This window comes from Protopterus annectens, chromosome 4.part0, assembly GCF_019279795.1.
Source record: "Protopterus annectens isolate FY-2018-M chromosome 4.part0, PAN1.0, whole genome shotgun sequence".
NCBI classification, from domain to species: Eukaryota; Metazoa; Chordata; order Ceratodontiformes; family Protopteridae; genus Protopterus; species Protopterus annectens.
The window spans coordinates 335545240-335568899 of NC_056733.1; the positions used below are offsets into that span (position 1 = coordinate 335545240).

A 23660-nucleotide genomic window follows, 5' to 3' on the forward strand; every position below is an offset into this window, starting at 1 on the left:
ACTGCACCATCAAATATGCAAGGAATTAAACATTCAGAAACCTGAAGTCTGAAATTCAAATGCCTGTCAATTTTATTTAACATTTGTTAATCAGGACAATCTGACTTGGAACAAAAAAACAATTTTCAGTCGAGGCCCAGGAAAAAATAATGCAGACATGTCTTTGTAACGTGGGAGGACACAAAAGCAAACCCACGGAGAAGATGCAGCCCCACACAGAAGGCACCCCAGCCAAGAATCAAACCTGAGAACCTTCAGCTGTGAGGCAACAGTGCTACCACTGCACCATCAAATATCAAGCATGGCAGTATTTAGAAACCACAGATATTATGAGGAACAGATCAGATCACATATGAGGCAAAAATCTGCAATTTTTTTTACAAATGGTGGTGGGTAGGGAATTCAGGTCCTTAACACCTGCATACAAGGTACAGGGTTCAAGCCTGTGTATCTCTACCATTTGCTCTCTCTAGCCACCAGTATATAGTAACTGGGGCATTTCACACACACACACACACACACACACCCTTCACCTACCTGACTGACTGAACGGCAAGCCACAGACTGACTGATCCAAGTAAGCCCAGTGACTGGACTGATCTGCGAGACTGTGACCAGTGACTGAACAAACACAATGATCCATGAAGCCTTTGATCCAGTGACTGAACAGCAAGCAAGCCCACAATCCTCCAAACACTTACCCGAAGCCTGCGCACTGAAAAAGTCCTGCGAGAGCAGCTCAGTCCTCCTCATTGGTCCTGACTGCAGCTGAAGCAGTCCGGAGCTCCTCTGTTCTGTGTGGTCATCACTGCACAGATTCCTGGTACCTCACATCATTGCTGGGTACCTTTGTTACCTCCGTGTCCATATCAGGACTGCTGGTAAAGGCAGTCTTTGTTTTTATTTTTACAGATTTTGTTTTTGTTATTTTCTAGGTGGGAGGGCTGCAGTCTGGCAGTCCGATAGGATGAGCCACCCCTGGTTATAAATATTGCTCAAGGCCTCAGTGGTGTTTGCACTGGGTGGAATGTATACCACTGTTACATATATTCCATTTAGCCCTCTAGGTACATAAAAGGGTCTGCATTTTAAGGACAGGAACTCTAGATTATCAGAGCAATGTGACTGAACAATCTCACAGTTCTTACACCATCTTCCATTCACATAGAAGCAGACTCTACCTCCCTTGGCCTTTCCACACAAAGCTTGACGTCTGTCTGCATGAAAGAGTGTGAGATCTTCTAAACTAAAAGCATTGTCATTAATCTTGTTATGCAGCCATGTCTCAGAAATCATCAATAAACAGGTATCTCTCCCCTTATTTTTGCTGTAGAGTTTCAGCATCAGGTAATCTATTTTACTGTCCAGCAAGTGCGCATTTGCTAGCAGTATTGAAGGCAGAGCAGGCCTGTGAGGATTTATTTTCAGCTTTGCAGCAATTCCTGCCTTGCAGGCCCTTTTTCTGATTCTCTGAGATCTTTTCCTCTTCTGTCTTGTCCTGAGTGTTCGAGAACCTTCCGTCTCATCTTTTAGGCACTTTAAGACATGCTGGGTTAAAATACACAGCTCCAATATTTCTGTGAGTGTAGTAGGCCCTAGGAACTCTGCCGACTGCAGAGAATCTAGTCAACAGTATGAAACTGTTAACTGCTTAATTTCCAGAAGCTTCTGTTTGCTGTAGTTAATGTACTTCCACTTAAAAGCCCAGAAAGTGATTTTCTCAAAGTTTTGTGTGAAAAAGAAAACAGATTAAGCATATCTCTCTGATGAGCTTACACAGCTGCAGCCGCACAGGGAGCTGCCATTTTTTTGCAGCAGGACATAGAATTAGCCCATTTTGCACCTCCTGGCATGTGACACGTACCTGTTGCAGGGTTATTCCTATTTATTCCTAATTTCCTTCTCCTCTATTGTGTAGTGATGATTTTATTAGGGAGATCTGTATGCACTACACTTGTGAGCTAAAGTTGGCTGGTGCTTTGCCATAATTATAAGTGCAGAGAATGAGCTGAAAGGGAAAAAAAGCTGATGTAGTAGAGAGCATGAAGCCCTTTTAGGAGTTGAAAGAGCTACTGAGATGTGTCCTATATATATATATATATCTATATATATATATATATATATATATATATATATATATATATATATATATGTATATACACACACACACACACACATATATATATATATATATATATATATATACACACACACACACACACACACACACACACACACATATATATATATATATATATATATATATATATATATATATATACATACATACATATAGATATAAATATATATCTGTCTGTGTGTGCGCGTGTGTGTGTGTATGCCAGCAGACATTTCTACAAAGCATTCTTTTACGTCAATAATCTTTCTTTCCATCAAGAAAACAGATCAGTGGTGGAAAGCTGGTTTGACCTTTGAGTACTCAGCAGTAGGCCTGAAACAATTATTGCATTTAATGTAGCATCTTTCTTGGTCATGTATTTCCGACCATGTGCGGGCTGAAATTCTAGGGAAAATGTCAGTATTGTTTCACTCGAGAGCTTATGCTGTGCTGTTCTTTTCCATAATCTGGTCACAAGCATGTCATGCAGTTTGAGATATAAAAAGATCAGAAATCACAAGACTCTTTTCACACTTCTTTCATATTTTTCTGAAGTGAACTCTCCCTTTTTCTACCAGCACTTTGTTCTTGTATTCTTCAGTGGTAACAGCAGATTTGAATATAGTTTATTTCTTTCTAGGTTAATTATTTTAAGTACATTTTATACTTTAATAGTTTCATCGTGGTTCTTACAATTTTATGTTTTGCTGTACTTATTACTCATAAAAAAAAACACCATCCTGCATTTTGTGGGCTTCATCTATGTCAGCTACATTATCCGCCCTGCACTTATTATAAAAATGTTTAGTATAATCTAAAGTAATCTAGTTTTCATATTTACAAATATTTTCACACATCTCATTAGTTCTTTGAACAGAAGTTGTTCTTTTTCACAAGTATTGTAATATGCATAGTTTGCATGCTGTATTTCAGTAGAAAGAATTTTTTGAGAAAGTAATTCTAGCATTCAAGTATACATATAAAAGCCTTCAGGTTGTTTCTTGCTCTGTTCATTATCAGAATATTCACATGCTATTTTCACCTACCTAGGGGCCATTTTACAGATATGTAAGCTGGTAAGTTGGCATACATTTTTTTTTTTTTGCAAACAGCTTTATGACTATTGGCCTTAATGAAGCAGAGCACTGTTTAAAAAACATACTTTCAAAACAAATTACAGAAGAACCTTCATTTTAGGAGCATATTTAAACCCTTGTGTTCTCTCGTAAAAGTTGCATTTGATAGGGTTACGGTTGCTCTGTCAGCTATCTGAAATGACTTTATAGCTGCAACTTGATATTGTGGTTATACCCAGTGAAGTACAACCCAATGCTATCACATTGCAACCTATGATTCTGTCAAATGTCCCAGCGTCTGTGACCTTCCAACATTTGGTTTCACAAAATTAAGTATAACCATGTACAAACCCTACTAATACTGGTACTTGGAAATGCTTAACGGTGTTTGAAAACTTTATTATATTACCTGATGTACAATTTGTCTAAGATTACTCACCTTTTCATGAGATACTGTAGAAATACTTTTTTCATAAAATAATCTGTAGTAAATTCAGAGCCAGAGGGCTGATAAGAACATTTACAACCAGCAACCCTGCAACACAGCCATGATGTCACAGTCTATGTAATTACTGACCAGTATTTGTGAGAAAATGCATCAGCAGATCAGCGTGTTTGCAGGAATACAGAGCAGGAACTGTCTGAACAGTTAATCTTCAGGACATAAGACTAGCTTCTCAGCATGCACATGCGTCCACTAGAAATAAAGAAAGCAGTGTGCCTGACAGAGTTCTGCTGATCAGAAGTAATGGCTGGTGACAGCATGTCTGTATGAGAGCAACTTGTGAAGGTGCTGTTTTATATCTGCAGTTCCTGGACAGATTACAAGGGTCAACTGCTTCAGGAAAATCATCGCAATGATTTTTCTCTCTCTCCTCTATCATCCTCATCACTGAGGGTAACTTTCATTCCCTGCAGTTTAGGTGGTTTGAGAAAGGTGGGTAACAAGATTTGAGACACAAATACACATTTATTTTTAACTGGAAAGACTGAATGGGCATAATATCTGTTTTCAGTGAAAGCCTAGGGAGAAAAACTTGACAGATACATTAAACAGAGATTAATACAGTAATAACAACAGCTTGCCTATGCATTTGTGCTACATAATAGAATGCGTGGCTTAAGTCTGAAAATTAGTGTTACAGTGAGTTTTGCAGTGATGTATTGTATTGTGCGAGCCACTGGTGCTCTTTTCAGGGGGAGGTCCTTTTTCTTCTCTGAGGTACAGCCATGGAGGGGTTATATATAATTTCAGGGGGGTGTGGGACTTGCCCCCCACATCGAGGGTACAGTGGGGCTTGCCTGCAAAAAAAAAAATAAGATCTTTTTGATTTTTTTAAGGTTTTTCAGCTCGTTTCTGACATTTAATTTGCAATGAATGGTGAGCCAAAGAAATCAATGTCCACAACTGTGTAGGGAAAAGAATAACAACCATAATTACAATAGAAAAGAAGAAGAATTTAATATAGTCACAACACTTTAATTGAAAAGAGAATTAATCTCATCATAATGCTAAAGTAGTAAATACTCCAATAACAATTTGGGTGAAAAAATCCATGAAATATATGAAAGTAGTTTTGGTAATACAAATCCAAAATAATTGCAAGTCAGTAAATCATACCATAGCAATATAAATGGTATAGAAACAGATACAAAACAGGTATAATACATGAGTTTCCTTGTTCAGTGTAGAGAAACACCCATTTTCTTTGGCCCTTGAGGTATAAATATGTAAAAACAAACTTTGGAAATGTTCTTTGGAAATGTTAATAAATGCTGAAAATCTCAAGCTATCAACAAATATTTACCTATGTTAGTAGGCAGTTGCCATCTAAACAGAGCAGAGTTATATATAAACAGAGAGACAAGAGAGATTTTATAATCAATAACTCTGGTTGCCCAAAATCCAAGAAAGAGAAAGGGAGCCATTCGGAGAACACAGACAATGACTATATGCATGCCTTTGCCCACACATTTCCACCCTGGTAGTCCCTTAATCCTTCAGAAAGTCTGAATCTCCATTTTTCACTTTGGCAAACAGATTATTTTTGACAAATCGGTCCTGAATGTGATACAGTAAGGCTGCAGATGGCATTGGGAGGGACTTCTTTCTTTTCAGAGGATTTCTTCTCATCCTCCAGACCAAACTTTTCTCTTTCCTCCTGTCCTATATCATATACTGTCTCACTCAGGGAGTAATAGAATCTGTTCCTACTGAAGAATGTTTTTAGTGCCAAACAAAGAAAATTATTAGAGAGCGGTTATGGATCTTTCTTTTCTGAACCAGTTTTGTGATAGAGCCCAAGTTCAAAATGCTTTCACTTCACAACCTGTTACGCCCTCTTGCCTCATTTGAGTTTTCTGGTAACCTTATATTCAAAAGTTGTATATAATCACATTCCTATTTATCCAGATTTCTGCCATTTCTTAAGCTTGTGTAAGTCTGGATCATATTATCAGTTGTCTACCTCACCCTTTGGGTTATCCACTGCCCAAGAGCATTCAAAAAAGCATTTAGCTCCTGTGATAGCTAACTGCAGGATGGAGGGTATCCAAAATTTTCCATATTTATCCTTCCACAGTCTTATTGAAGGTGTCAGGAATCTCTCTCTCTCTCTCTTGGGTCATTGATCTCCTGCACATACTGAGATTCCAAGATAACATGCACAAATCTTTTCTGACCCCATCTCATGGGATTGTGCTTCTAGGGTGCCTGCTAGACACCTCAGTGTGAAGAGCTTTTCCTCCACAGAAAAATAGATTTAGATAAAGATCTATCCCAGGGTTTTCCCACTCAGACTTCTGTCTCAGTGAAGGAATACCTCAGGATCCTGGGTCTCATTGTATCCATGATTCTAATGATACCTCTTGCAAAACTCTTTATGAAAAAGATTCAGTGGTATCTGAAATCTCATTGGCCACAGTATCAACACCCACTGTCTTTTCAAAATCCAGTTCTGGAACTTGTAAAAATGGAAATCAGATGGTAGGGACACCACATTTCTCAGAATCCAAGTCCCCCGTTCTCCCATCCTGCTCCAAAGCAGTCAATCAGAATAGACACTTTGCTTGGGGACCCATGCCAATGGTCATAAAAGTGCAGGGTCTTTGGGACAAAAAAAGACAGACCAAAACACATAAACATAAAAGAGATGACAACTTTTATAAATGCTCTTAACTCTCTGAATCATCTGTGGTCCATCGGACCTCTTCAATTATTTACAGACAATACTACAGTGATGTGGTGCAAAAACATGCAAGGGGGTTAGCAGATATTACTCCCTATGCAGGTTAGCCATGTTAGCAATGGAATATAGCTTTACACTACAGTCTCACTCTGCAGGCATCCTACATTCCATCGGAGCAAAACTGTGTGGCAGATAAGCTGAGCAGCTCCAAAGCAGACCCCCACAAATGGAAATTAAATAGGGTGGTCTTCCAAGATTGCTCCATCTATGGGGAATTCCTTAGGTAGAGCTTTTCACCTCCTCTCTAAACAATCAGACAGCAAACCTCTGTTCCAGGACTACATGCAAGAAAGCCTGAAAGAAAAATATACCCTTTCTTTCCCTTGAACAGGAATGTTTTTGTTTGCTTTTCCACCCTTTCCTCCAATATCCATGGTATTTCTGATGATTCAGAAAGACTTCCCAAAGATCACTGTGATGATTCATGTTTGGTCCAGGCCACAGTGTTTCTCCTTTCTTTTGTATTGATCATGCATGTAATCTGATATTGCAGTGGTACACTGTTATTTTTAATCCATCAAACATTATTCTATTACTGCACTCATTTGGACAACTACAGTGACTCTTGATGTTGTGTCTTACTTTTTTTTTCCATGCTCCCTTAAGCCATGTATACAAATACATTGGCAGAAATCTTTGCCGTCTTCCTATAATAGTAAAACAGATTACATTTTGCAAATGAATTATCCTCATACATCTTTATTTTAACTGTGTCTTTATAAACAAGAGTCAATTTTATAATTAAATGTCTTGATACTATTTTGGCCCTTGTTTTCTATTCAGCCTCCACAACTGAGACAGTATGAACTGTCATAACATAAGATCTGGAATGTCATCTGCTGTCCTAATTCAACTGCCTTATGTGACTTTATTTTCAACCATTAATCGTATCACAATTCTAAACTTATCAACAGAACATGAATTTAAGTTCCAGTTGTTCCTTTAATCATAGATTGCAGTCATTGCTCACTCAGAGAGGAAGCCACACTCCTAGATAAATCAGTATATTACTGAGAAAACATTAGTAAATGCATCATGTCATGTCTGCTACAATAGTACAGTAAAGAAGGATACTTGAGGGTAAACAGTAACATTGTATATGCAAAGGACAGCCCCCACCCCACCCCAACCCTGTGCCCCTATTGCAGAAGGCTGCACCACCAAAGTATTTTTTTAATAGTTCCACTTTGAGGTCACTTGACTGCAATAATAGGGTTAACATAATCCTATTACTGCACTCACCCCTGATGCTGGGCAACCTCTGAGTGAGAATATTAAAGTAAAATGAATCATACAGGGAATTGTCACTAAGCAAAATACATATAAAACAAACAACTTTTGTGGCTGGGTTTTAGATGAGTTTGTAAATACACACTTATCTGTACTCAGAATACTATGACTTACTAAATATTGCTTACTGAGATGAAAGGAAATGGCTCTGATTATTTATTTAGTTTTTTAATCAAATTTCTGAAACATTACAGTCCAGAATGAAATTGTTCTGATATGTTAGAAGGTTTTATCAAGATTAATATAACAGTCTGTTGATTTGACCAGTCAGTCAGAATCCATTATTACAAAGGCATATATAATAACTGTCCTAAACTTAAATGTAATTACTGCATTTAGAGGAAAAAAAAACATCTTACTGTTTGAACTGTTTGCTTCTTTTAGCAACATTTAAATGTCTGGGGCTAGAATGTTGGAACAGCCAAGGTCAGTTTATAATGAGTGACCACTTTTTGAAAAAATATAAAAAGTTCTAGGTCACTACAAAAACAATGTAAAATGTGTTTGATGCCATTTATTTGCTGTATCGTACTTCACATGACATGCATTTAAAACTGACACAAAATAGTGCACTGAATGTATCAAACAGCATATATCACGTAGATTTCTAACTATGGCAATCAATATGAAAACAAGTATATATTTTATTCCTTGCAAAACTTCTGTCTTTTTAAATCAGCAACTCACCATCTTGGCACTTCAGTTCATTATTCTTGTCAATCAGAAGGTGCCTGGGACTTTCAGGGAGCCATGGTAAGGAGATGAGTTGAATTATGGCTGGGATGCAGCAGGAAGAAAGCAGCAGGGGTACGTACTCTTCCCGGCCGAGCAACTCCCTGTTACAAAACAAACACACATTAAATAGCCAGGATCCCTCACTTATACCACTTCTATAGCACGTTAAAATATCATCAAGATTTGTTTATTTATAATATTACAATAAAAAAAGGTTTTTCGGACAATACTAGCTGTTGTCATAAAATTCAAAAATTAGTTCAGCATTGATTTACTTGTAGTTGTATTTTGTATTCAGTGATATGTTCTGCAAAGTATATATGTTATCATTATTGTGAATGTAGAAAACACTAAGCGGCACATAATAAAATTCACTAAAACACTAAAAAAAGAGACTCGACCAGAGTAAATAAAGTTAAGCACTTTCATTCTATTTAATTCAGAACTTTTTGCAAATGTACTTGAGAGATACTCATTTATCGCAGCTGCACTTCAGTTAGAGTTTCATTAGCAGAGCCAGTGGCCATGGTACAGAACCAAACACAGGTCAACACCAAGTCAAATCAGGAAGGAAGAAATGTTTAAAGCTGTACAAGCTGCTCTCCTTCCTTGAGGAAAAGTAAATGTTAGGAAAATTTCACAATCTGCTCTATAGCAACATCTGAGAATGAGATATTTGGTGGGATTTCAGTCTGCTTATAATGAAATGCTCATAGGCATATGTGCATCATAATGTTTGCATCAATGCATTAATCTTCCAAAATGTATTTTTCTGTAGAGCAGAATGCTTCCCATCAGACCACTGTAATGGCTTAAATCTTCTGAATGCCAACAATTTCTAAACTGACTGAGTCTACCCTTTTTATTTGTAACCAGTTAAACCTACATGGCCACACAGGTTAAGTGGCTTGCTCATTCAAACTCAGGACTATAGAATGGAGCTTGTTTTATTGCTAATCTCAAGAAAACCAACCCATTCCATTCCTAGCAAGAATGTAGGAAACAACTAAAAAAACTTAACAAGTAACACCCTGAACATGAGCAAATAAGAGGTATTAAGTTTTAAGTGGTTGAGTCCAAAGTATGATAGAACTTCTTCAGAACAAAAAAAATGTTACAAAACCATTGAATATACATAGTCACATGATACATCACATGATCAAACACAAAGTCAATCAAGTATAACATTTAAAATCAGTCAAGAAACATAATTTAAACATAATCTAGACATATTGAAAAACATATAAAATGCAAAAGAACTACTGCCATTTTCTTTAAAGGCAATGTTACAAAACCATTAAACATTTAAAAACAAACATAGTCACAATATAAAAAAATGATCAATTAATACAAAAATATAAAATCAGTCAAGAGCCATCATAAACATATTTAAATAACATGACATACAAAATAAGTCATTGACTTAAAAAAATGGGCTTTTAAAAACACATGATATTAACAGACTCATTTAATCCTGGGTATTAATCAGTTTGGAATAAGACTTGCCATCTAGTCTCCCTTATTTCAAGCGTTTGTAAAATCACCTTCTCTAATATCCATAGATTCAGAATGAGCCCTAAAGAAAATAAATGTTCTGCAAGTTATTCAAACTTCACTGTATTTGAAAAGAGCATTCATTGATTTATTTTGACAACATATAGATGTTCATAAATATGTTGTAAACACCTCTTAATAATATTCCCATATGGAAGTTCTCATAGCCACAACACACCCCAATGTAAACTATCTCCTGAGAATAACATTTAGTGTGTCTTAATACCAAAGAGCATTTCTTTCAAATTTTATGTTCAAAAATTTTGGACAAAGCCAAAAATAATGGAGGACATTTGTCCAAAAGTCAGGGATATATATATTTTAACTTTACTCTAATTCAATACAAATATTAATAGAACACCAGATGTTGTATTAACCATGCATTTTCTGAGCAATATAAAGTATGAAACTCTGATGGCTGGTATTACTGACTCTCTGTAATCTTCACTAATTTACTAGAAAATCAAAAAGTTTATGAGGGGCAGGGCAAAAATCACAGATGTTTTGAAAAATCAGGGACAGTTGTCAGGTATGACTAAGAAATGTGTGTATGTGTTGCAGATCAATGCATGGACCTTCAGCTATATAGTTAAAGAACTTGCAAAATCACATATGTATGTGCTCTTTTTTTGTTAGTCCTGTCATACTTTCAATGAAAATGTTCAGCTTTGTGCTAATTTGACCAGCATGGAAGCAAGAAGTTGCCCAAACTCAGAATCTTAACAGAGACCTACAGACCACTCTTAAAAATAGAGTTCACAGTCTTTAAGATATTAACAGAGTTACCGGACTATGAAATGGATATCAGAGGTGACAGGGGGTAATGAACATTGCACATGAAACTTGGATTCCTGTAGCACAACAGAAGAGATTAAATATATACAGTTCCTGGGCAGTCTGTCAGGGTTTTTGCCATTATAACCTTCAACTAAACACTGCATCCTTATTGTCCCGGTCCCCTTTAATAAACACATCTCACCGAATGACATTTGACAACCTTTATTAAACTTCCATAAACATGATTGTTAACCAATATTTATTAATTTCAACCAAAACATGATATAGGTAAATAACATCCAAGTACCATTAACAAAGGACAGCGTAATCCCGCTCATCCTGATCAGTAAGCAGTGTCCATAACTCCACTCGCTTACTTATGAAGCAGCATACCACCACTCATCAGTTACCATTTATTGAATAACACCTCCAACCAAATAAGCAGCTTACCTCTGCTTGTTTATTTACTTATCAAGCAGTGCAACTGATCACTTTCCTTTCCCAACTTATTGAACTGAACATCCAACACCAGAGGGGGAACATAAGAGGGCAAGCCTGCCCCTCTTCTCTTCTCACCAGCCTGACCACCAGGCTGTTCGCCCTCTCTCTGGCAAATTTCCAGCAACCTAACCACCATCAAGGCATTAGGCCAAACATCATTCAGTGTACCCCGTCCTCTCTAACCAAGCTGGATCCGAGTCATCACCTCTTAAAATCCTTTCACATAACTAATGAAAATAGTCAATTACCTGAACAGCTGAAAACAGACCACTGATCCCTCTCCTATGCTAAGGTAGCAAACCGTAACCTCATAACCAAGCATAACCACTGTGCATGAACTAAATAATCTTTACCTCACGAACAATGGAGGCCTCACAATGATTCCAAGGGCATTACCAGCCAACTGGACAAGCAAACACTAAGCCTACTGCCATTAAAACCACACAGAGACAATTGCATGCCATCATGCATAGTGCAACCCCATTTTACCACACAAAGAATGTAATAATCAAATGGGATCTCTTTAAAGTCAGCACAATAACAATCTTGACATCATACCAACTATCCCTTATAAACATAAAATGTTTTAAACGGCCAACATAACATCTAGCAGTCCAACCACCACAAGTCGTAAAAGTTCCATATTGACAACTGAAAATGGACCGTAATCCCCAAGAAACCCAAATGAACCTCCCATCCAGCTTAATACAAAACCAAATACACAACATGACCCTCCATATACCAACCCCAGCACCCAACTTACTATGACCAATAAGCAACTTCAACCAATCTTCCTAGAATTAACTACACTTCTGTCATACTAGCCACAGACCAGACTGTAGTAAAGTAACCTAACTCTGTCAATCACCTGCTCCCTCTTGCCCCTGACTTACCTCATGGTCCCTGTCCCCCCGCTACTTCCAAACTGTACTCTAATGTGCCTTAATAAAATAGATTTCTTACAAACTCATTGTGCACCACTCCAGTGACAATAACATCTACTCCAACAGAGTCCAACACATTTCGAATCCAACTCCTTCTGGACATCAACCAATACCCATCCTGTGGGCACATCCCTCACGACATGCCTAAACTGCTGCACCTGCTTTCTACAAGTCTTCCCCAGTTATGTTCCCCTGTTTCTCCCCAGGCTAGCTGAGCTCTATACCCATGGAACAACTAAATGAGTAACCATAAATTCATGGCAAGAGTCCAACCCAATCCCTCTTGTACACGAATAGTAAGTACTGCATGGGGAAATAAGGTTGATTTGGCTAGCCTATAATGGGCCTGAAGCCCTAATCCAAATAACTGCCTATGACCCCGTGATTGTTGTGACTCCATCCAACCTACCTCAAATCCTCACCAGCACTGACATGCCTTAAACAGCAATAAATAAATACAAATTACATGTAGCCTCATTGAACGCCACTCCACCAACCAGGACTTCCACCCCATCAGAATCTGTTACCTTAGAATCCACTTCCTTCAAGCCAGTAGCTGTTATACACTTAGCATTCTCACAAGTATGACCTCATTACTCATCACCGTAGTGAGTCAGACACCCGCTACCAACTAACTTCCACCATCTGGGACGTCGCTGGGTAACGCCACAGCAACTGGAATGTCCATCACCACACCACCATCTTTGACATCCACTTCCTTCGTACCAGTAATTGTCTCTCTCTTGCGACCCCCTGGTGTGACCTCGTGGTGCTCTACTCTACTGACTCGGATAACCACTGCGACAACCTGCTTCCACCATCTGCGCGGTTCCTCCGTAGCGCTGCTGCAATTGAAATGCCCATCACAGCACCATTATCTGTAAAGAAAAAGACAAATGTAAATCCTCTGAAATGCATTAGTAAGGATTCCCCCTTTTACCCAATTGTTCCCCAGAGAGTGCCTTTGCTTTTTGCTGTACAAGCTGCTCGAACCGCATCAAGTACCCTGCAAAGAAAATTACCAAAACTCCCTCCTAGCTCCCAAACAATCAGGGACAAATTCCAACAGCATCAGGGCCACTTCTAAGGTTCAAGTTACTAGTACTAATACTTTAACATGTGTTTTAACTCATAATGAAAAGTGTAATACCCACCTTCCCTGCAAAGTCACCAATTTGAAAGGATTAACAAGGGAGAGGTAAAAATGAGTAAAAAAAAAATGCCCAAACCACCTCAATTGTGGCCCCAAGTGTAAAGGAATCCTAGCACCTTAATGAAGTCAAAAGATTCAGTGAAAATCCACCTCCCCTTGACATCCACTTGTCCCCCAGTACTCCTCCAACCTCTGAGTAATGTTGAAGTGAACTCTATCTGCACTCTCCTGATGATATTTGCCTTGCACTCCACCTGTCAGCACTAGTAAAGGAAGGGAGGATGATGTCCTCATGAATTAGCACATTAGCAACAAGGTCCTAATCATGCAATCAGTCTGAGGGACTTGGGTATGTAGGTCGATCACAAACTGACATTTGACCACCATATTGCCTCTGCTGCGTGGACAGCTTCCTACATGACCCACCTCATTAGTAAGGGTATCTCATCCCGAGCCAAGGTGGTCATCCCATCCCTGTAGTCTTCCCTTATAGGACCTATTATTGAGTACAAAACCCCTTTCAACATGTACCTCATAAAGCACATGCCGCAGAAGGGCCTCCGGGCCAATAGCAGATGAAAGGGTGTGGAAATGACAGCAGCATTCAGAAGTCTAATTAAATTAGACTACCAGAGAGAAGAAAAAAAAATCTGACTGTATTGCCTAATAAAGCGAGATGCCCTGTTGAAAGATCCTACCTGAAGACCAGTTATGAATGGTTCAAACACTGAGTTTAAGTAGTTAAACAAATAGTGCATCTGTAAGGTTCCTCCTTTCCACTGTAGCTAATTTCTGCAAACCAACATGAGTCAAACTCTGGCCTGTGAAAGGCATAGCAATGCTGATGATGTCCAGTCAAGTTAGAAAATAGGATGCCATAATGTCACCCGTCACTTCACCATGGTTTTGATATAACACAAGGATTTTTTTTTTAATATACCCAAGAAAACACACATAAAGTCATGACTACACATGTAGTCTGATAAAATGCTATGTAAACTTAAATGCATCTTTCATATTAGTGATGAAACCTCTACTGTTAAGTATAACAGGGGAATGGCCTTTAACAATTTTGCACAAAGCTTGACATAGAGAAGGGAACCAAGACACATAAATATTGGCAACTTTTACATACTGCCTCTAAGTAAAAGTAGGACAAAAAGCGTACCCCAACAGCAATTAACCAGTCACCAGCAGGCAGTGAGACAATCTTCCTCTGGTTCCCTGTCCCCACAGAAGTAACATTAAGTGTAAACAAAGCATCAAAAGATACCTCACTTGTTTAAAGCAGGTCACACTGGTATGTAACACCATGAATAATTGTAGTGATGAAATCTCTACTGTTAAGTATAACAGGGGAATGGCCTTTTAACAATTTTGCACAAAGCTTGACATAGAGAAGGGAACCAAGACACATAAATATTGGCAACTTTTACATACTGCCTCTAAGTAAAAGTAGGACAAAAAGCGTACCCCAACAGCAATTAACCAGTCACCAGCAGGCAATCTGAGACAATCTTCCTCTGGTTCCCTGTCCCCACAGAAGTAACATTAAGTGTAAACAAAGCATCAAAAGATACCTCACTTGTTTAAAGCAGGTCACACTGGTATGTAACACCATGAATAATTGTATTCGCAGAATTTCAAGGAATATAAGGGTACAATGACATCCTTTGATCTGGATGTGAACCTCTTCATGATAAGGTGGGCATGGTAGAAGGTCTTTCTAACCACTTTGGCGACGTGGGTGTCAAATGAGAGGTCACTGTCAACTTGGGTCCCCAGGTCCCTGATTACTTTTTCCGTACTTAATGGATTCCCACCTATGTGGTAATTTGTGGGTACTTTGTTTTTTCCAAAGGGAATGACTATACATTTTTTGGCATTTAGTTTAAGGCCATGACTCTGGCACCAGTCATCTGTTTCTGTGAGGCCCTTCTGAAGGATGCATGTGTCAGCTGGTGTATTGACTATGGCGCCTAGTTTGCAGTCATCTGCGAACTTTGTCAGCCACAACCCCCTTATGTTTGCCTGCATGTCTGAGAAATAAATGCTGAACAAGAGGGGTCCCAAGACAGAGCCCTGTGGGACTCCACTTGTGACTGGTTTAGAGTCTGACATAGCTCCGGCTATTCTGACTTTGTGGGTTCTGTTCTTTAGCCAGTTTGCAACCCATCTTGTGACAAACGGGTTTACATTTAAGCTGTTGAGCTTGTCTATGATGCCTGAGTGGGGTATTGTGTCGAAGGCTTTTGCCAGATCCAGGTAGGCTGTATGAAATGCTTTGCCTTCGTCGATGGCTCTAGTGACTGTTTCAAAAAAGTCCACCAGGTTTAAAAGGCAGGATCTGCCTTTTACAAAGCTGAACTGGGTAGGGTCAATTGTCTGTAGGTCCCTGATGTCTTTGTTTATGAGTTCCATAATGATCCTTTCCATAGCTTTGCAGACCAGGCTGGTCAAGCTTATGGGGTGTTAGTTTCCAGGGTCTGTAGAGGTGCCACCTTTGTGGAGTGGGACCACTGTTGCTGTACGCCAGTGTTCAGGGATGTATCCTGTAGTAAGGCTAAGATTAAACAGCGTTCTTATGTGCGGGTTTAGCTTCTCTAGGAGTTCACGTAGCACGCAACCCGGGACACCGTCTGGTCCCATGGAAGCTGTATTTTTAGCTTTGCTGAGAGCAGCTCTCACCTGGACATCTGAGATGTCAGGGAGGTTGCATTCAGCTGAGATAATTATTTCATCTTTTGGGGGAGAGGGAGGGGAGAAATTTGCACTGAACCTGTCTGCCAGTATGTTGGCAATATCTGTGGGTTCAGTGTATTTTTTGCAGTTATGAACTAACTCCGAGCATATCTGAGGGTTTCTGCAAAGGTTTCTAACATAACTGAAGAAGGCCTTGTGGTTATCTTTAGTGTCCTTAGTGATTTTTCTCTCAAAGTTGGCCTTTGATGATTTTATGAGCGAACGTAGTTTTTTGCTAGTGCTGATCAGAGATGCCTTCCCTTTATGGGATTTTGCTCTGTCTTGCAGTAGCTTCCTTCTCTTGTTATAAAGTTTGTTTATGGCTGGGGTCCACCAGATAGGATGCCTGCCTTTGGTGGAAAGGGTCTTGGTTTTATTTGGGATTGCATGATCCATGCATTCTTGGAGATGTCCGTAGAAAGCATTTGTGAAGGATTCAGCAGTGTGGGATGTGGTTTCCACTGGCTCAGGGGGCTTGAAGGATACCATTTCAGTCCTAAGGAGTGTAAAGTTGGCTTTTGAGAAGTTTCTCACTGTGGTCTTTTGTGCTGGGGGTGGAGGTGGGATATGAATATCTAGGGTTATTAGTTTGTGGTCTGATCTCACTAGTGAGGGGTATACTTCCGGTGTTGAGCATTTTGTCCCCATGTTTGTGATGATCAGGTCAAGTATATTATTTCCCCTTGTGGGAGAGGTGACTAGTTGTTCCATTGCATTTGAGTTGATGAATTCCAGGAACCTTTGGGCTAGGGTGTTGGGGCTTGAATAATGCACCCAGTCTATGTTTGGGTAGTTGAAGTCTCCCAATATGATGGTATTTGGTGAGACATTCATATCCTCCAGTGTCTTCAGGAAGGCTGAATGGAGTTCCTGAGATTGAGAGGGTGGTCTGTAGCATGCTACAAGTTGTATAGCAGTTTTGCATACGGTTAGTTGCACATGGATGGTCTCCGATGCTTCGTGCATTGCCACTAACCTGGAGGTGTGGGTGTCTTTAATGAATATGGACACTCCCCTCCTTTGTGGTTCGGCCCAGGTTTTGGGGCCGAAATACATGATACGAGGTATAACCTGGTAGGGCTGGGGTGCTCTCAGGAGCCTTGAACCAGGTTTCAGTTACTGCACAGACATCGATGCTCTCCATACTGAGGAGTGCTTCGAGTGCCTGCATCTTGCGATTTAGACTTCTGGCATTGAGCAGCATTACCCTTAGTTTTTTCCTTTATTGTTTTCTAAGGTGGTGGGTTTGTCTTTTGAGCCTTGCCTAAAAAAGGCACTATGGGGGTGGCAAGAGCCTTAGCCAATATCCGGAAGCCCAGTGGTGACAGGTGCAAGCCGTCCCTTGCGAAGCAGCATGGCTTCTCCAGCATGTCATCCCAAGCAGACAGACATTGGATCCCCCTAGAATGACACCAGTAATTGAGCCAATTATTCAAGCTGATCATCTTGTCTTTGTATTGTGGCATCATTCTTGGTGAGGGCAAGATGCTGCTCAGGGTCAGGGTCATACCAGCCTGGGCTACATAATCAGAGAGCTCCTCTATGTCTCTTTTCATGTAGTCCAAGGAGGTACGTCTCAGGTCATTCATGCCAGCATGGACAATGACGGAGTCATATTTGTACTTGCTTTGGAGTGACATGAGTGCTTGTGTTATGTGGCGGATCCTAGCACCTGACAGGCAGCTCACCGTTACCCTCTCTTTGTTCAGCCTGGTAAGTGGGACATCAGTGTGTCTGACTATAGAGTCACCTATTACTAGTGTATCAGGCATGGTGTTTCACCTTAAGGGCTGTGATTGTTTGGCACAATGGCTTTGTGTATAATGTGTTGCATGTGCAGTGTTTTGAGGTGGTGTTTTCTTGGGTGTCTGCTTTGGGAGCCTCTGTTGTTTTGGTAAGTTTTTTATTAGAGCCTCCGAGTATGTCTTTGTGTTTTTATGTGTTTGGTTTGCAGTTGTGGTTGGTTTATGTGAGACTGGGTTTGTTGTGTGTGTGGTTACCTTCTCCTCATGTCTGGTCTTGCTAGTCCTGTGTTGAGAGAGTTCAGCCTCTAATTTGGCTATATAGTTGCATCTCTCACATGTGTTTGTGTTTGTTGGGAGGAGGAGAGGGTTGTCTGTGTACATGAGACAATTGTAACATTGTCTCAGGATTCCCAGATTAACCAGCTGAACTGGAGAGGATGTCAGTAATATACCACTCGACATGCCAGAGTAGTATAAGGGGGTGATGTGAAACTGGGTCAGAGAGAGGACTTTGAAAGGAAGTGGGTATTAACACGGGTTGTAGGTGGATGTAGTGCTTACGTTAGTTTAAGGGTGCTTCACTTGAAAGAAAGGTTTTAGGAGCAAGTGCTAGGCTTATAATATAGCGAATAGACTGATTTTGTTGAAAGTAGAGCTTTCTTAAGGGAAAAACTGAAGTGCAGACTTGGTGGCGCCAGGAATAGTTTAAGCCTGTTTAACCGGCGCTGCACTATGCGCACAATCGCGCAAAGCCGCGCAAACGTGGATTTTAAACAGGGAACTTCAAAAGAGCTGGAAATGGTCCAAAACGACCAATTACTACATGCTCTTGTGCTGAGGTCACTCCTTCAGGGACAGATAGGCTGCTCAAGGCTCCCCACTCCCACTGGTGAGCAAAGAAACTTCCTTCTATCCAAGTAAGGCAATGGACAACAGAGGAACTACACCACAGTGCAGAATACAGCAAAGCCTGTATACTGGTCTAAACTAGTCGAGAAAAGACTGGAAAACAAGGATATTTTTTTTGGGGGGGGGGTTGTTTTTTGGGTTAAAAAGTACACAGAAATGCAGGAAAAACAGTAGTAAATCACTTACACAGGCTAGCGCACTTTAGTGGGCAGCCTCAACAGTTAAATTTAACAAACAAACTTTCGACCAACTGTAACTTAAGTGCAGATAATGTACAATGCAAAAAACAGGTAATAAAGCAGTTTAAACTTGTTCAAAGTAAGAAAAAGAAGGTCTCTCAGGTAAAACAGCAAAAAATACTTAGATCAGGAAAGTAGTCACTTTTCTCAGTTCTCTGCTGCTAGCACCACTCTGCAGGACCACGAGGAGCTGTTTCTGAGTAGTATAGCCAGAAAAAATGCTCAGAGGCAGATTTTAAACAGGGAACTTCAAAAGAGCTGGAAATGGTCCAAAACGGCCAATTACTACAAGCTCTTGTGCTGAGGTCACTCCTTCAGGGACAGATAGGCTGCTCAAGGCTCCCCACTCCCACTGGTGAGCAAAGAAACTTCCTTCTGTCCAAGTAAGGCAATGGACAACACAGGAACTACACCACAGTCCAGAATACAGCAAAGCCTGTATACTGGTCTAAACTAGTCGAGAAAAGGCGTTTTTTCTTTTATTTTATTCCTTCTTTTTTTAGATACTGCTAAATGCCATTCCAATCTCTGTAAGTACTGACCTACTAAAATGAATTCCAAATGTTGCCATGTATTCTCAATATGCCGCTTCAATCCAAAACCAAATGCCTATATATTTATACTACTTCTCAAAACAATGCTACTACATCCCTAACTTTTCTCCCAGCTTTATATATTATTGGATTCCTAACCAATGGTCCCCCACACCCTCTACATGAATGCATTTACGCATAACCCCCTGAGTGCAGAGGCTCCAAAACCCGCGAAAAGACAATTCTAGCTATAAGCCATGATGAGACCCGACCCTTAACCACCAACAACATCAAAACCACAGTACTCACTAAATTACCCAGACAATGGGGTTAAACTTACTGAAAGGTGAGAATAGCCATTAAAGTTGTTGCTTATATAAACCTCGCCACACCAGCAAAACCAATGATAGGAACAAATTGTACCCCTCTAACGCCTAGCGACATGCTGAAATAAGGGATTTTTCTGTTAATGAGCTTTCTTGCAGATATGCACTCAATTCCTTTGTATGCCAGTGTTTAATGGCTGCCATGATCCTTTCCTTCCATTGCACATGTGTCTAACCCCCAACACCACAACCTGCAGCAAAGAAATATCGGTTTGAGAAATCCTGTGAAGAGGAGGTACTGCTCATGAAACACTAACCGACCAATGGATGCAAACACAATGGACACCATGAGTCTCTGAGGCCTGTCACACAAACTGCCTCCCTAGAGAACCGGGCATTTCCACCCAAGAAGAAACTGCATGACTGAAAGTATATATTACCAATAAAGGATGCACCTACCGCAATTGCCACCCCCAACCAGAAGACCTGCAGTACCCCATAATCCCAAACTCCCACTAACCAACAACAACAAAAAAAATGTAATATGAACCCGATCTGAACAAATTAAAACCACCCACCAACAAATTCTACATACAAAAGTATCACACTCCCACAAACTACTCTGGCAAGGTTACAATATCATAATAACTCAGCACCAACTACCTCCACTGATCATGTCTACTTTCCAGTCCTTCCCTTCTCCTCATGCCACCCACTCAAAATCCAAGGCCTACCTGTTCCATAGCACCACCTGGCTGTCATGGACGTAATACTTGCAGTAGCAAGTTCACACCAAAAATGTGACTCCTACTTCAGTTATACTTTACCTAAAACCCTTTAAGCCCCTTCCTACCCTTACCTCATATCCTCCTAATCATCCCTCCTTCCTATTTAACCCTCTTCTCCCCATCCTCTTAATTCCTGGTACTCTATTTATCTAGCCATTTGAAGATGTCCCTGGACAAATTAGCCTGTTCCAAACCTCATTTATTATTATTATTGGAGAAATGAGTGTCATTATTCTTCTTCTTCTCTTTTAGCTGTTCCCATTAGGGGTCATCACAGCGGATCATCTGTTTCCATTTCTTCTTATCCTCTGCATCTTGTTCTGTCACACCAACCACCTGCATGTCCTCTCTCACCACAACCATAAACCTAATCTTAGGCCTTCATCTTATTCTCTTACCTGGCAGCTCCATCTTTAGCATTCTTTCCCAATATACCCAGCATCCCTCCTCAGCACATGTCCAAACTAAAGCAATCTTGCCTCTCTGGTTTTGTCGCCAAACCGTCCAACCTGAGCTGACCCTCTAATATACTGATTCCTAATCCTGTCCATCCTCGTCACCCCCAGTGCAAATTTTAACATCTTTAACTCTGCCGAGTCCAGCTCTGACTCTTGGCTTTTTGTCAATGCCACCGTCTCCAACCCATATAACATAGTTGGTCTCACTACCCTCTTGTAGACCTTCCCTTTCACTCTTACCGGTACCAGTCTGTCACAAATCACTCCTGACACTCTTTTCTACCCATTCCACCCTGCCTGTACTCTCTTCTTCTTCACCTCTCTTCCACACTCACCATTACTCTGAACTGTTGATCCCAAGTACTTATACTCATCAACCTTCACCAACTCTACTCCCTGCATCCTCACCATTCCTCTATCCTCCCTCTCATTCACACACATATATTCTGTCTTAGTCCTGCTGACCTTCATTCCTCTCCTCTCCAAAGCATATCTCCACTTCTTCAGGGTCTTCTCAACCTGGTCCCTACTCTCACTACAGATCACAATGTCATCTGCAAACATCATAGTCCATGGGGCCTCCTGTCTGATCTTGTCTGTCAACCTGTCCATCACCACTGCAAATAAGAAAGGGCTCAAAGCTGATCCTTGATGTAATCTCACCTCCACCTTAAACGCATCCATCACTCCCACCGCAGACCTCACAACTGTCACAGTACCCTCATACATATCCTGTACCACTCTTACATACTTCTCTGCCACTCTTGACTTCCTCATACAATACCACAATTCCTCTCTAAGCACCCTGTCATATGCTTTCTCTAAGTCCACAAAGACACAATGTAACTCCTTCTGACCTTCTCTATATTTCTCCATCAACACTCTCAGAGCAAACATCGCATCTATAGTGCTCTTTCCCAGCATGAAACCATACTGCTGATCACTAATCATCACATCCCTTCTTAACCTAGCTTCTACTACTCTTTCCCATAACTTCAAGCTATGACTGATCATTTTTATCCCTCTGTAGTTACTACAGCTCTGCACATCACCCTTATTCTTAAAGATTGGTACCAAAACACTTTTTCTTCACTCCTCAGGCATCCTCTGACTTTCCAAGATTTCATTAGACAATCTGGTTAAAAACTCCACTGCCTTTTCTCCTAAGCACCTCCATGCTTCCATTGGTATGTCATCTGGGACAACAGCCTTTCCATTCTTCATTCTCTTCATAGCTGTCCTTACTTCCTCCTTGCTAATCTGTTTCACTTCCTGATTCACTATCCCCACATCATCCAACTTTCTCTCTCTCTCATTCTCTTCATTCATCATCCCCTCAAAGTACTCTTTACATTTGCTCAACACACTCTCCTCACTTATGAGTACGTTTCCCTCACTATCCTTTATCACTCTTACCTGCTGCACATCTTTCCCAGCTCGGTCCCTATGTTTAGCCAATTGGTACAGGTCCCTTTCTCCCTCTTTAGTGTCCAACCTTTCATACAACTCTCCATATGCCTTATCCTTAGCCTTTGCCACCTCTCTCTTTGCCATGCGCCTCATCTCCTTATACTCCTGTCTACTTTCTTCATCTCTTTGACAATCCCACTTCTTCTTCACCAGCCTCTTCCTCTGAAATGAGTGTTGTTATTATATCCTTATTATTATTGTTATTATTAGAGAAATGAGTGCTGTTATTATAATTGTTATTATTACTGAAAGTGCATCATTACCAGTAAAATCTAAATGGTGGCCAACAAGAGCTCTGGCAATAACCTGTGAACATTTTACTGCATGTTCAGTGAATAATGGTCAGATGATTATGAATAGACATTGTCTGAAAACAGTGTGTAACTCTGATTGGGACCACCTGCATATCCCCACACCCCTGCAATTTATTATAATCTCTCCAAGGGTTGCCACTACACAGAAAAAAAGGCAAGTATTTCCAACACATTGGGGTATTTGCCTTTTTTTCCTTGCTATAGTATCTTCAGGACAATGAAAGAGCTTTTTGCAAAGCACTGTGCTCAGATTTAAGAGATTAAAGAACTTGTGTGTATCCTTTTCGAGTTCCTATTACATTATCAAAAGATAACATAATCGAACGGCCAAAACATCGAAACGGCCGCATTTCAAAGTTCGCATTGTTGGATCGCAGTACAGTGAAGACTGGGATATTTGCCCTTTCCTCACTGTAGTGCGATCTCGGAGTTGGAATATATATTTAGTGGGGCACCCCCACAATAAAAGTTTTGAAATGCGGCCATTTCGATGTTTCAGCCATTCGATTACATTATCTTTCGATAACGTAATATGAACCCTCCTTTTCTTGCATCCTCACTCTGGCAAACCCTTCCCTTTACCTTAAAGAAGTCTCCTCTTTCCCCACCTTCAGAGCTCAGCTCAAAATACAACTTCATCAGAAATCTGACTGCAAATGCTTTTCCATTGGACATGTAACCTAACTCCCTCCTCACCTGCATCACTTTTACTTTGATCCTCTGTTCGCATCTGCTGCTT

General features: G+C 40.3%; 1 protein-coding gene across 1 annotated transcript in view; it reads right to left on the minus strand.

The window, feature by feature from the left end:
- LOC122800251 (solute carrier family 2, facilitated glucose transporter member 11-like) overlaps nt 1-23660 on the minus strand; it is a 400142-nt gene that overhangs the window by 247280 nt on the left and 129202 nt on the right. The window contains exon 6 of the mRNA XM_044069742.1: nt 8421-8569. Within this exon, the coding sequence (XP_043925677.1) occupies nt 8421-8569 (149 nt within the window). The remainder of the gene's footprint in view (nt 1-8420; nt 8570-23660) is intronic.